The 15113-nt window shown below is 40.7% G+C and overlaps 1 protein-coding gene across 1 annotated transcript in view; it reads left to right on the top strand.

Moving 5' to 3' along the window:
• Positions 1–15113, top strand: part of CATSPERB (catsper channel auxiliary subunit beta) — a 95405-nt gene that overhangs the window by 56479 nt on the left and 23813 nt on the right. Inside the window, exons 15-18 of the mRNA XM_036097514.2 lie at positions 3306–3460; positions 5925–6079; positions 10362–10552; positions 13002–13337. Coding sequence (XP_035953407.2) covers positions 3306–3460; positions 5925–6079; positions 10362–10552; positions 13002–13337 — 837 coding nt within the window. The remainder of the gene's footprint in view (positions 1–3305; positions 3461–5924; positions 6080–10361; positions 10553–13001; positions 13338–15113) is intronic.

Genomic DNA, 15113 nt, shown 5'->3' with positions numbered 1-15113 from the left:
GACAGATAGACAGACAGACAGAAGATAGTAGATAGGTAATAGCATCACCTAAGCCCAGTTGAAGCTGGAATGGAACAGGGGCCACCCTGCAAGAGGTATAGCGTAGGAGGCTCAAAGCTAGTGTCAGAACTGCATCACTAAAGTAGGGAGAAAGGCAGGAAGAACTACCTAGACTTTTCTCTCCTTCCCTTGTTCTTACCTCCTCCTAGTGCCTTTCATTGGTCAAATCCAACCAGAAGGCATCTGGAAACACAGCACAAATAATACAATTCATAGGGGTCAGCCTTCCAGTGTAGCAGGCAGAGAAAAGAAAGTCTGGGGATGGATCTGGAGGAACAGGCAAATAGAGAATAAATAGCACATATTGTGAAACAAAAAGAAGCAAGATTACTTTGGAAACAGTGAAAATAACACCAAAGAAAATGGAACTAAATTGTCCATATAAGTGATAAACTATTACATATCATAGATATAAGAAACACGTCCACATGTGTAATGAATAAATAAGTGGAAAGAATCTCCAATGATAAATATAGATGCTAAAGATTGAGAAACTGCAAGTTGGAGGAATTTCCAGTGATGAGCAGAGGTGGTGGCTGTTCATCCATCTACAGTTCCTAGCACATTCCCTCTGATATGAATGGCTGGATGGGTGAATGAATAAATACTGAAAATAGAAAAAAATAAAGGAAACAAAAATTGACAATAATATTATGTTATTTTTTAAACTAAAAGCAAAAAACACATCTGAATTATTTGAAATAGAAAGTGTAAATCAATTTTAAAGGCACAAAAAAACAAGCCAGTCTTGGATTTTGCTGCCACGACAATGAATAGCAAGCACATATTCTTCTCAGAACCTTCAGAGAAAAATAATATTACCTAAGAATTTGGAACCAACTCAACCAGTTATTCATATGCAAAGCCAACAGAAGAATGTTGTAAAACCTCTATTTAACCAAATCTGAGATTCATTGATTTTAAGATGACTTTGTTCTATTAACACAAAGAAAAACTTCCAATTAAACTTTAACACAGCGTTTTAACAGTGATCCTGAGTGATGGGTGGATTACTCTGACATTATTTCCCCTGCCTACAATTGCATTGCTTGGTGTGGGATAAGGCGATCATTTTGAGTGTATTTCACTAGCAAAAGATAATGCAATTTCGTCTACTTGTGAGTTTCTTCCTTTCTTAGGTCCTAGAAAACACTTGGTTGTGGTTGTACAAGGAAATGTGAGATCGCAGTAATTCTTCCAGTGTCATTTGCTTTATTGATATATATATATATGCCCTGCTTTGTTTTCCTCTTACTGCACCGACAGTAAGTTTGTTTCAACGCCAAATTATAATATTTTTTAAAAGATTTTATTTATTTATTTGTCAGAGAGAGAGCACAAGCAGAGGGAATGACAGGCAGAGGGAGAAGCGGGCTCCCCACTGAGCAGGGAGCCGGATGCGGGACCCGATCCCAGGACCCCGGGATCATGACCTGAGCCGAAGGCAGACGCTTAACGGACTGAGCCACCCAGGGCGTCCCAAATTATAATATTTTTGAAGGCATTTTAAACATCAATAAAATTCAACATTTATTATACTAGTGTTTCAGGAAACTCCAAGTGACAGACAATACAGAGCTGATACCAAGTCACGCAAGCGTAGCAAATTGACCACTGTAGCGTGGCTGCCACCTGGTGGACAATGATTGCAAGACACAGCAATTATAAAAGTTAAAATGTGAAAGAAGTGTATTGTATGTTTACAGATGAACTATGGCATATTGAACCACAGCAATTGTAATGGTTCATTTTATGAGTCAACTTGACTGGGCCAAGGGGTACCCAGAGGAAACATGATTTCTGAATGTGTCTGTGTCCAGATGAGATTAGCATTTTAATCAATGGGCTCTGTAAAGCAGACTGCCCTCCCACTGTGGGTGAGCATCATCCAATTTGTCGAGGGCCTGAGTAGAACGAAAGGGTAAAGGAAAGTGGAATTCACCCTGTTTGCCTCCTGCCTGCTTGTGAGCTGGGACATCAGTCTTCTCCTGTCTTTGGACTGGGACTTAAACCAGTCGTCTTTCTGGTTCTCGGTTCTCATGTCTTTGTCCTCAGACTGGGAGTTCCCACCAGCCAGTCCCCCAGTTCTCGGGCTTATAGACAGCAGATCACAGGACTTCTCAGCCTCCATGCTTGCATGAGCTAATTCCTCATAATAAACCTCTTCCCATATCATACTGGCTTGTGCAGGGTGACAGGAGGAAGTGGTGAGAAGAAGTTGGGTTCTCTATCTTGAGGGGGGAGTCAGTAGGATTTGCTGATGGATCAGATGTAGGGTGTGAGAGGAAGAGGGGAGTTAAGAATGACACCAAGGTTTTGGACTGAGCAACAGGAAAAATGGCAATTGCTGTGATGGAGAAGAGGAAGACTAGGGTGGAGGAGTTTGCCTGGGGATTGGCAACTCAGTCTGGGATGAGTTTGCTGTGAGATGCCTGACAGCCATGGATCTGGAGCTGTCAGCAGGAGGCTGGATATGCAAATCTGGATGAGACAGGAGGTTTAAATTTGCGAATCATTCACATAAAAATGGGTGAGATCTCCAGAGATCGTGAGAGAAGAGATCGAAAAATTGAGTCCTAGGGTGCTCCAACGTTCAGGGGTCAGGGACAGAAGAATGGACCAGGAGAGTCTGGCCAAATTGGGGTGGGGGTGTGGAAATCAGCCTTTTGCATCTCAAGACGTGAGCTTTTTCTCTGGCTCCAGTCAGGGGAGGTGGCTCTCTCTCTGGACCAGTGTCTGGTTCGGTGCGTGCTTGTTGTATGGACTACCAGATTACTGCCAGTCCTGCTTAACATGTTGCCCTAAGGCATGAGAGAAACAGAACACCAAATCTGGCTCAACATATTTATCCTAGGATAGCTAATGACCTAATGGTCTCTGCGGATAATTCTCCTTGCGTCTCTGGGGGTTATTTTCTTACGGCCTCCTACCTATGCAGGTGTCCGGTTTCCTGGATCAGGAAGAGGAACCGCCACCAGAGGGCGCTCACCTCTCCTTCTCTAGGCTTCTACCTCGTCCGCCTCGGTCCTTCACCTCTTAGCAAACAGATTCTGTAATGAGATGCAGCCTGGAAAGGACTTCCCAGGGACTTAACAAAGACTAATATGTGTTTTACTAATTCTGGAGTCTCGAAGCCCTACTCCCACCCCTTAGTTTAAGTGAAGGGTTTTTTCCCCCCCCAAGGTATGGTATTGAAAGTTCTCTAGTTGTACTGTATCGAGAAACTTCTGTTTCTTTCCTAATAGGATTAACAAGATATAGTAAAATTGGATCTATTTCCGATAAGATTTTCACGTTGTACTACGACCACATGGGCTTTATACATAAACTGACTCCAGACCATTTTGAAGCTGATGTGTCACTCAGAACCTTTGGGAATTCTAAAGGTATTTTTGGACAGGTTAGTGATATAATGCATTGAGACTGTTTGCCTTGTTTTAAGAATAGATGCCACACTCTACACACAGAATTATGGGGAAAGGAGAAGGTGTTTTGCTTGGGACAAACTCTTATCAATGCATTTTGCTCCGTTTGACTATAGGAGAAACCTCCATATACCAGAGAACATCTCCAAAACCTTCTTCCCAGTTCCATACAGGGTTCTATAGATTTAACTCCACCCAGAATATGTCCCTACAAATATCTTCACAGCAACACCATTAGATATTCTAAGCTATTACTTAGACCTATTACTTCCAACCCAGGTTCATGGTAGGTTTGATTTTTCTACCTCCCAAGGTCGACCAAGAAACACGAGTTACCTTTTTCCCACTGGTTTACCCTTCCTCTTTTGTATTCACCCTGCCCCTTCATTTTTTCCTTTTCTAATGCCGATATAGAAAGGAGATATTATCTTCTTCCTAGGTGAGAATACACACAGGTTTTTCTAATAATTTTAATGTATAATGTGCCACTTGTGAAGGTACATCTGCCTAAGAACTCATCACTGGGCACACAGTCGCGAAAATGGACTTTCCTCAGTATGTCAGCAAAGAATCAGATTTTTTGTTTTAAACTGGGGCTTAATAAAACCCTCCCTTTGTCCTAAAGGAAAGAGAATAAAGGCTGGCTCTAGTTTTAATAGATCATTCCGAATTAACCAGGCCAAGACCGGAGTTGAAAAGATCGTGTTTTCACTCTCGTCTGAGAAACGCAGAGTGAGGTGGGCACGTCCCCGTGACCGTCCAGTGCGGCCACGTGACTCCCCCCGTGACTGTCCAGTGAGGCCACGTGACTCCCCCGCCCCGTGACCGTCCAGTGGAGCCACGTGACTCCCCCGTGACCGTCCAGTGAGGCCACGTGACTCCCCGTGACCGTCCAGTGAGGCCACGTGACCCCCCCGTGACCGTCCAGTGCAGCCACGTGACTTGCCGTGTATTTGCCCTCTGTTACGTGGGCTCTGCGGAGACACAAATCAAAGGACGTGAGCGGGAGGGTGGGAGTTATCAAAAAAAAGCAGAAACCTACGTTTTTCACTACACAACTTGTAGAAAATGTCTTAGTTCTCTTATGTGAAAGTTTAAATTATTAAAAGCCAGTTGGGATTTTTTAGCCTCAAGATGAGTTCGCTTCCCAATCCCCAAAACTAACTATGCATGCATCCTCTTTGTTTTTTGTTTTTTTTTTTTAAAGATTTTATTTATGTATTTGAGAGAGAGAATGAGAGAGAGAGAGAGCACACGGGGGTGGGGTCAGAGGGAGAAGCAGACTCCCTGCTGAGCAGGGAGCCTGATGAGGGACTTGATCCTGGGACTCCAGGATCATGACCTGAGCCGAAGGCAGTTACTTAACCAACTGAGCCACCCAGGCGCCCCTGCATGCATCCTCTTTGGATAAAAATAATCACTAGCCATTATTTGGCTCTATGTGCCAGGCGCTGTTGTGCATTCTTAAATCTTTATAACAACTATTTATCTTCATTTTACTGATGAGGAAAACGAGGCACAGCAAGGCTAAATAAGTTAGCCCAAATTATACACACCACTGGGTAGTTATTGGATCAAGCATCTACCCGGACAGCAGGTCCCAAGGCCTGTGCTTTTGTCCGTGTGTGGCCTTTTGCTGGACTTGTATACACTTTTTGTGGGATGTTCTTGTCACTCCCAGGCTAGAATGGCATTGGGAATTCTAAAGCACATTCAGCCTTTTCAAGAGGCTCTTCAAAGAGCCTTGGGACATCGATTCAGTCTCACGCCAGTTCTCCTCGCCTCTGTTTCCCACTCTTTCCTCTTCTCAAGAGCCCAGGGGACAAGGCATGACTGAAAATGGGTCTTGGAGGCACCATTGAATGGCTGTGCCCCCAATCAGTCTGCACTATCTACCACCTACTCATGTCATGGCCACCAGGTCAACCCCAACATCCCCTTCGGGATGATCTTTTCAACACATCCTTCTCTGATCCTGATTCTGTCCAGCTTTGGGAACTTCGGGGACCATCCCAAGGCAAGGAGAATTGGCAGCCACTTTCAAGTCAGGAGACATATGTCACAGCCCCTTCCTTAAAAAAACAACCAAAAAAAACTCCAGTAAGAACTGAGCTCTAAAATCTGCACCTCCAAACCCCTCCTACACAATGGAAGACATGCTTCCACGCACCCTTGCACTCCAGGCTTCTACCAAGGGCACAGGAACCCTAAAACTGAACCTTACTCCCCAGAATTTCTTTGCCTCCTTAACGGAAAAATGCATTATCCCTTGCACACACATGGATATAGGAACAGAACATGTTGAAATATTACTCTTACTGATAAGCAAAACAGTACTGTTGTGACATGCACTGGAAACCAATCTGATATTTGCATTTTGCCCTAATTGAAGTATAAAGTAGTATAAATGCAGTGTTTTTTGTTCTTTTCCTTCTCCAGGCTCCTGATATGGGCTTTGAAACTGCCCTTGCACCACAGTTCGTCACCTTAAAAGAAATGATCTTTTATGCGTATGTGCCTGCAAATGAACCTCAAGGAAATACATACACCAAGAAATTCAGCAACATGCACTTGGGAAAAGTGATACACTCCAGGTAGTTACTGATTTGCCTCCCATTTATTTAGATTGCCCACTGGTTACTAAACTCTAAATTTTGAGGCAACTTCTTTGAGTAGTTTTCTTGGTGAAATAGAGTACGTCTTTTTTTGATACCTCAGAAGGCCAAATACACGTATAGACTCCAAGGTGCTTTGAATGATGCCCCAAGCTTAGAAACACGGGGCTGATTATGTTGGCACTATCAGGAAATGTGCTGTGTCATCTTGAGTCTCAAATATGTTCTGGGCTTCACTGGACACTGTCCACAGGGTTCACACACATGGCCATTGTCACATGTCCTAAAGACAGACACATCTAACAGAGTGAAGGCTATCTTGCATGAAATACTGCATGGCCAGGTATGAGGTATTCCGAGCAATGCTTGCTTCTAAGGTATCAGCAAGAGCCACTGACCCTTAAAGCTACCTTTAAGGTCTGAAAACTTTCTTTGAAGAACATTATGAATTTTACGACTCCCGAAATATCTAACAACCAGAAAAGGAACAATTTCGGATGACCAGAAATTCACCTTTTTCTTTTTTTTTTTTAAGGGGGGAAAGGGGCAGAGGTAGAATCTTAAGCGACTACTAGCTGAGCGCGGAGTCGGACACAGGACTCGATCTCACAACCCTGAGATCATGGCCTGAGCTGAAATCAAGAGCTGGACACTTAACTGAATGAGCCACCCAGGCACCCCTAAACTCACCCTATTCCAAACACAGTGGGTCCTGTTCTACCAGGTTGATATCTGTTTATTATATTTGTACTGGGCTGTCAGTATGCACCTTGTCCCATAGCCAACAATTCCATGTATCGTGGAACAGCTCACACAGAAGTGGAGGTGAAGACTGAAATCAGATATGATAGAAAAAGTGCTGATGTAGGTTTTATTTATTTTTTCTACAAGGATTATAAAGCTTTCTGTGTTGAAGAAAAGTACCTGTAATCTCTAAAACTATATTTTATTTTCAGTGGTTTTTGTATGGGTGACATTCCAAGCCACTTAGTTTCTGTAGGTATGTCCTTGTAGAAAACATAGAATTGGGGTGCCTGGGTGGCTCAGTAGGTTAAGCATCTGCCTTCGGCTCAGGTCATGATCCCAGGGTCCTGGGATCAACTCCTGCATCGGGCTCCCTGCTCAGCGGGGAGTCTCCTTCTCCCTCTGCCTGTTGCTCTGCCTGTTTGTGCGCGCTCTCTCTCTCTCTCTCAAATAAATAAATAAAGTCTTTTTTAAAAACCATATAGAATCACTTTTTAAAAGATTAACATGATTAATATAATCTCAATGTTAATATTAATTTTTTACACCCTGATTATTTTTAAAAGCATATGATCATTCTCTTAAGCATCCAAATCAAGTTTCCCTCACTATCTGAAAGTAGAGCATGCCTATGAAACTTTTCACAAGTCGAACTGGAGTAAAGCAAAGAAGCAATTACCCTTAACTTATATGGAAAAATTTCTGAGTATTCCCAGACCCCACAAAATACCCTCTATTAGGCTTTTTCTGATACCTTAGGACACATCCTGCTAACAGATGCACAAAATAAGTGGGGATAAGGCACAGGTGCTCACCCAGGTCAGCGCTCTGGCGGCTTGACGCTGAGATGCTGCGGGGCGTTTGCAGGGAAGAGGCTGGGCGGGGCCCCTATAACAGATCTGCTCGCTGCAAAACAAAAGCTGGATGCTGTTTTTACTTTTGGCGTTTTCTCGTAAAAGGGAAAATTCTCTTCAGATTTCTTTCAGTTAGCAAAAACAAGTGCTAACGTAGGTCTTTTGTCCAAGTGAAGTGGGGTGAGGTGAACTTTGGAAAAGCGAGGTACTTGCATTTGCAAACCGGAACAGCACAATCTGTGATCAGACTCCGTAACTTGGCCCTACTTGGGCAGAAACTAGGGAATGGGCATCTCCAAGTCAGGAAAGGGGAGCACAGAGCCAGGGTCAGAGAACTGGAGACAAGCCAGACGTCAACCGGGCAGGTCAATGGTTGGGGACCCCAAATCCCGAAGTCAGCAACAGGCCAAGGCAGGTTCTAGAGAGTCAGGCGTTTGGATCAGGGGGAGCCCTTCACTCGTTTCTTCCACAAATAGTTGTAGCAATTAGAAGACAAGCCACATATTGGGGGGTGGAGGCACGGATATTTGCGAAAGACACATGTGATAGAGGACTGTTACCCAAAATAAACTGTAGAGCATGGTAAGAACATTTTTAGTTCTATAAGAAACTGCCGAACTGTCTTGCAAGGTGGCTGTACCGTTTGGCCTTCCCACCAGCAACGAATGAGAGTTCCTGTTGCTCCGCATCCTTGTAGACATTTCGTGTTGTCAGCATTTTGTATTTTTGCCCTTCTGTTTTTATTTACTTTTCACAAAGTCTGCTTGAGATTCCCTCTCACCCTCTGCCTCTGCCCCTCCCCCTGCTCATGCTCAAGCTCTATCTCTAAAATAAATAAAGAAATCTTTAATAAAAAAGAAAGAAAAAAAAAATCTCTGCCCTTCCTCTCCCTCCTAGGAAAGGCAAGATGATCCCTAATCTCCAGAGATTCTATCAGCCCAGAGACCTGAGTGGCATCTACATAACAAATCTTACTAAGCAAGACTTCGCTTTCATTAGTGTCCCTCGTATATTAACTTTTCCACAGTTTGGCACTCCTGAAAGCCTCAACCCTTTTTCCTTTGTCTTGTCACTGCTCTAGAAATTTACTGTTCTTTGTTAAAATGCTTTGTAAACCCCAGGTTCTACCCATCCCCTTGAGTTCCTCGTCACTGACATGTCTCTCGTGTGTGAACGTGACACACAGGTTAATAAACTCTATTTGTTTTCCTCTTGTAATCTGTCTTTTGTCAGTTTAACTTCCAGGGCCCCAAGTGCAGAATCTAGGGAGGTAGAGAAAAAAAAGGCTTTTTTCCTGCTCTACAGTTTATTTTGGGTAACAGTCCTTTATCACATGTGTCTTTTGCAAATATCCGTGCCTCCACCCCCCAATATGTGGCTTGTCTTCTAATGCTATTGATAGTGTTTTTCACAGAGGAGAAGTTTTTAATTTCAATAAAGTATGGCTTATCAAGTTTTTTTCTTTCATGGATCGTGCCTTCGGTGTTGTATCTAAAAAGTCATTCCCATGACCAAGGTCATGTAGGTTTTCTCCTGTGTTAATCTTGTACGAGCTTCATAGTTTTGCATTTTATATTTAAGTCTGTGATCCATTTTGAGCTAATTTTTGTGAAGGGTGTAAGGTCTCTGTTTAGGTTTGTTTATTTATTTTTTTTGCATGTGGATATCCCAAGTTAACATTTTAAAAACAGATTTTTTTCCTTGTACTTACTCATTGTACAAATTTCTTAAAAGTCAGATAAACATGGGCGTATCTGGGTGGCTCAGTGGGTTAAGTGACTAACTCTTGATTTGGCTCAGGTCATGATCTCACGGTCCTGGGATCCAGCCCCACATCGGGCTCCGCACTCAACATGGAGTCTGCTTGTCCCTCTCCCTCTGCCTGCCGCTCTGCCTACTTGTTCTGTCAAATAAATTAAAAATCTTAAAAAAAAAATCAGATAAACATGAGGAAGCGAATTAAAATCACAACTGTTAATATTTTGATGAATTACCAATTAACCTCTTAAATATGCATTTTTAATTTTTTAATTAGCATTTTTCACATTGCTTCTTTCATTTAGACGTTATAATATGACCACTTTCCTTATGTAATTAAAAACACTTTCTAAATATGATTTTAATAGTTGCATTTGTTCTAAGTAGATAATGTATTATCATTTACTTAATTTTCCTATTGTTGTCATTTATTTTTAATTTTTATCATAATGCCATGATGAACATCTCATGTATGAAAAGCTTTTTTTTTTTTTTTTTCTGTGTTTCAAGTTATTGCATTAGGATAGAGCCCTATCAGTAGACTTACGGAATCAGAGGGGAAAAAATATAATGCTAGAGCTCTTACTACATAATGTCAGTTTGCTTTCTGGGAAGCTTGTACCAATTTATGGTCCATCAGTAGTGGATGAGTGCCTATCTCCACTCAATCCTTGCTGCTCCTGAACCCTGTCAGTTAAAAATCTTTGTTAATTTGATGGGCGGGAAATTGTATCCAGTGGCTATAGCCGGCATTTCACTGATTGCTAGTGAGGTTGAACAAATGTTGACCAATTATTCATTTGTTGGCTGTTTGTGGTATATTTGTAAATCATGTGTTCACAAGCTTATTCATTTAAACCACTGTTTTATCCAGATGGCTTGATGTTTGTTGGTTTGGTTTTTAGGAAAACTGGAACAGCTTACATAAGAAAGGTATTACAACATAGCACTCCTGATGGATTTTTGTCCTCTGTTATTGCGGAAGTGATAGACCCTTTTGGAATAGAAGAAGTGAATACGAGCCCTTGTTTGTCTAGTTCCCTTTCCATTAATCGAACTGGAAATGTCTTCTATAAACTTACTCTTCAATCACAAAGTAAGTGTAATAATGTAGTACATCTCTGATAGCTAGAAAAAAATGAATTATCTTTTGGGAAGATTGTTCATGCTCATTTATAGAAGAACAGTAGATTTCAAAATTTAGTCCAATTGGCAAGCTGCTGAAATCTACATACACTTAGGTTCCTGGAGGAATTTTTAATTTCTAATATAATAAAATCTAGCTATAACTTCATTAATATTTCATCAATAGTAGTGCCTGTCATTTATTCCTATAATGTTATTTTGTCTTAAACAGTATTAAGGAGAAGTGAAAGAAAATAGGAAGTCCAAAAAAAAAAAAAATACGAAGTCCATGTAGATTTTGCCCTACATATTAAAATAATTATGTAGGGGGGCGGCTGGGTGGCTCAGTTGGTTAAGCGACTGCCTTTGGCTCAGGTCATGATCCCAGGGTCCTGGGATCGAGCCCTGCGTCGGGCTCCCTGCTGGGCCGGAAGCCTGCTTCTCCCTCTCCCACTCCCCCTGCTTGTGTTCCCTCTCTCGCTGTCTCTCTCTCTCTCTCTGTCAATTAAATAAATAAATAAAATCTTTAAAAAAAATAGAATGTTAAAAAAAATATTAGGTAGGATATTTCTATTTGAAGGATTATATACAATAGATATAAATTCAACATTAGTATCGTTTATTGTAAGGATTTGGCTTTTATTGTGAGTAAATGGGAAGCCATTGGAAGCATTCAAGCAGAAGGTAACATGATTGGCCTTAGGTTTTAACAAGATCACTTTGGTTCCTGTGTTGAGAATGGGCTGGGCAGGTGATAGAAGTCAAGAAGGAAAGCAAAGAAATCAATTTCGTGATTGCAGTAATCAGGTGAGAGATTATATTAAATTTAAGATAACTGTTACTCATCCAAGTGGAGAAATGAGGTTCATATTTAGTAAGACAAACCTGGAGTTCAGGGAAGGCATCTGGACTGGAGAGAGAAATTTGAGCAGTCAGTACATGTATGATAGTTGATGCTATGAGACAAGATGACATCACCTGGAAGATGAGTACAAATATGGAAAGGAAAAGGCCAAAGTTGCAATCCTTGGCATTGCAACAGTTAGTGTTTAGGAAGACGGGGGACACAGGACTCAATCCCAGGACCTGAATTTGTGACCTGAGCAGAAACCAAGAGCTGGATGCTTAACCGACTGAGCCATCCAGCCGCCCCATAATTTCTCCCACAGGACAGGAGAGTGGATGGTCTGCTCAGAGAAGAATTAAGAGAAAGTGTGAGGAAAGTCTTTCAAGAAGGAGGGAACCAGTAGGTCAGGTCAGATGAGGAAGGAAAACCAACCAGCAGATCTGTGGGCAAGTCATTGGTAACCTTGACAAAATCTTTTGTTGGGTGGAGTAGTGTAGACAAAAAGTCTGATTGGATTAGGTTCTAAACAGTAGGAATTGAATTTCTCTAAACAGAGAGGAATTGAAGACAGTGAATGAAAGCAACTCTTTGGGGGGGGGGATTTTGCTATAAGGGAAGGAGAGATTATGTGGCAGTTGGAGGGAATGTGGGAAAGGATTTTTGTTGGTTTGTATAAAGTGGGAGAAATAATGGGGCGGCTGGATGGCTCAGTCGGTTAAGCATCCAACTCTTGGTTCCTGCTCAGGTCATGGACTCAGGGTCCTGGGATTGAGCCCTGTGTCCAGCTCCACGCTCAGTGAAGAGTCTGCTTGGGATTCTCTCTCTTCCTCCTACTCTGTCTCTCCCCTCACTCTCTCTTTCTCTCTCTCTCTCTCCAATACATAAGAAAAATAATAGAGTGGGAGGAATTAGATCATGCATATACAATAAAGGGAACTATGATGGTCTCTTCTGACTACTTCTATTGATTTTTTCAGAATGAGGAGAACATTGGTGTGGTGGTATATTTCCTGACCTATCAAAGACATTTGACTATGGCGACCTCCCCTTCCTTGAAACAGCCCTCTTGCGGCTCCTCTCACATCCTCTTATGTGGGAATGTTTCTCACGGTCCTGCCCTAAAGTCTAGTTTCTTTTAAGTCTTAATGCTCTTCCTAAACAATCAATTATTCATCTATCAATAAATATCCTGGGGAAACACTGGCTATATTATCCTTCTCTTGTAGAATCACAATAAAGATTCTAAGTTATTAAGGCTCTTGGCAGTTCTAAAGTAGAGAAGTCAGCTTTCTTATAATTACTTAGCCCTACATGGGTGTTTTTTTTTTTTTTTTCTGCTGAGGATTTTATAGAACTAGTTTCATAGTAAAGGTTTAAGTATAGGTTTGTGCTTGGCATATTTGTGATATACTTTCTACAAAATAATTTGAATTCTAACCTCATATCTGGCCACTGTGTTCTCTGGTTAAGACCATAGTTTAAAAACTCAAATAATGTTTTCATCAGTTATGTCCACCAGTATGCTTGAAGAACATTGGCTATTTTATTTTATAATAAATTATTCCTGTTTTAGCTCCGGGTACTAATGCCTCATTTCAAGATCTGGATATAGAGAAGACTGTGGTGATTCCTGGTTACAGCAGCTTCCTGATCATAAGCGTTTTAGATGCTAAGAATGCTTTAGCTGTTGCTACCATGCCTGAAAGTGTACGCAACAATATGACCTTCCCAAAAGACTCCTGGTTCTTATACAACTTGGGGCACAGGAATGGACGAATGTGGTCTATATATGCAAAACCATGTAATTATTGGTTTCAACATGATCATTCCCTATCCCTCAATATCCTGAAATACATTGATCTGGGGAAATCTCGTACTTTAGAAGTTAAGGTCATACCTAATACAAAAGGTAAGTTTATTTTTACTGGGAAACATCAAAAGGAGATGTTGTTTTTCTTGAATGTAAAATATACTCTTTGATATTTCCATTATCTTTGGCTTACATAGTAGCTGGCATTCTGTTAATAACAGTATTAGCTTCTAATTATTGAACACTTACTATGTGTGAGGCTCTGTACTAAATTATTTTTATGTATTTTTAATTTAATACTTATAGCAACTCTAAAAGGCTAGATTTTAATCCTCATTTACAAATGAGAAAAATGAGGTTAAGTTAGCAGTCCAAGTTTACACAGGATTTTAGTTTAGATTTTTACTGTCCTCTGAAAAGAAAACTCTTTCGTTCCTTTGATATTGTTGTAGTTATTTCAAGTATTTATTTTAAGCCAAAAAATAGCTTTTAAATAGTATTCTATTTTCTCCATTTTTCCATGGCATTTATTTATTGCAAAAGTAACATTAAACTTACTAAAGATGTTGGAGAAATGGCACACTGGAAAAGTAAAACAAAAATTTTGGTAAATAACTGAGCTAGAAAGAGAGAAGGGAAAGATGGAGGGAAGGGAGGGAAAGAGAAGAAAATCCTGTCACCAGAAATGAAGAGGGAACTCAAAGCCAAAGAAATTAGCTACTTTGTGGCACCCTGAAAGGTGTGAGGCTCAAGTATGGGCCATATAGACAAAGGGATGGATTTTAATGCCCAGGCATTGGCAGAATATACTTTGTGGTAGAAGGCTGGAACCAAAACCATTAAGTAAAGCTGGGAGCTTAAATCATGAAAGGGGGATTATGAAAACTCTACCAATCCAAAGAGGGAGTTCAGGGGATTATCATCTCCATGAGACTCAAAGTGGAAAAAAAGGATCTCCTGTGAAAACCCCAAAGTCCAAGGCTGTGTAACCCCTAGAGACAAACACACTAGTTGTAGGAATCCCAAGCTGAGAAATAATTATAACACATGGGCTCCAGCTTAGACAAGCATAAAACCCTTGGTAGGAATATTTCCATAATCCAGGGAACATAGACTTCCATGGAAAAATCAATCTCCATGGAACATGAATTGAGGAAAACATTTTAAAACTATGTAATGAAATGACCTAACATAAGAAAGAGAACTTGATTTTTATTTTCATTTTACTTACTTACTTACTTACTTACTTATAAAGTAGGCTCCACACCCAGCCTGGAGCCCAATGCAGGGCTTGAACTCATGACCCTGAAATCAAGACCTGAGATCAAGAGTCAGCTGCTTGACTGACAGCCATCAAGGCACCCCAAGAACTTGATCTTTAATCTCCAAGGACTTGAGACAATAGAAAAATCAGAAAGACACTATAAACCAACTATATGTAAAACTCTTAAAGAGACAAAAGAAGATCTTTGAATCATAATGAAACGGCAAAACACGATTTTTTTTAAAAAGGCTCATTTGAAAAACAGAATCAAATACAATTTATACAAGTGAAAATTACCAAAAAAAAAAAAAATTGGAGGACAACTCTTTGTTTCAATCAAGATTGTGGACTTAAATACCGGTAAAAAAAAAAAAAAGAAACTTCCTCTTGAAACTCTTAGAATCCTTTCTCATTGATTAGATGACTAATTGTCCATATTTCCTTCAAGTAATTTTGGAGTTTTAATTTTATAGTTTTAACTTTCCATCTAAGTCTTTAATTTATGTAGATTTTGCTTTGGTATATTGTAGGTGGTTAGCTAGTTGTTCCAATATCACTTCTTGAATAGTGTGATCTTTCTTAACTGGTTTCAGAATACAGTAAACAATTTA

Source organism: Halichoerus grypus, chromosome 8 (genome assembly GCF_964656455.1).
Source record: "Halichoerus grypus chromosome 8, mHalGry1.hap1.1, whole genome shotgun sequence".
NCBI classification, from domain to species: Eukaryota; Metazoa; Chordata; class Mammalia; order Carnivora; family Phocidae; genus Halichoerus; species Halichoerus grypus.
This window is presented reverse-complemented; position numbering and strand designations above follow the sequence as displayed.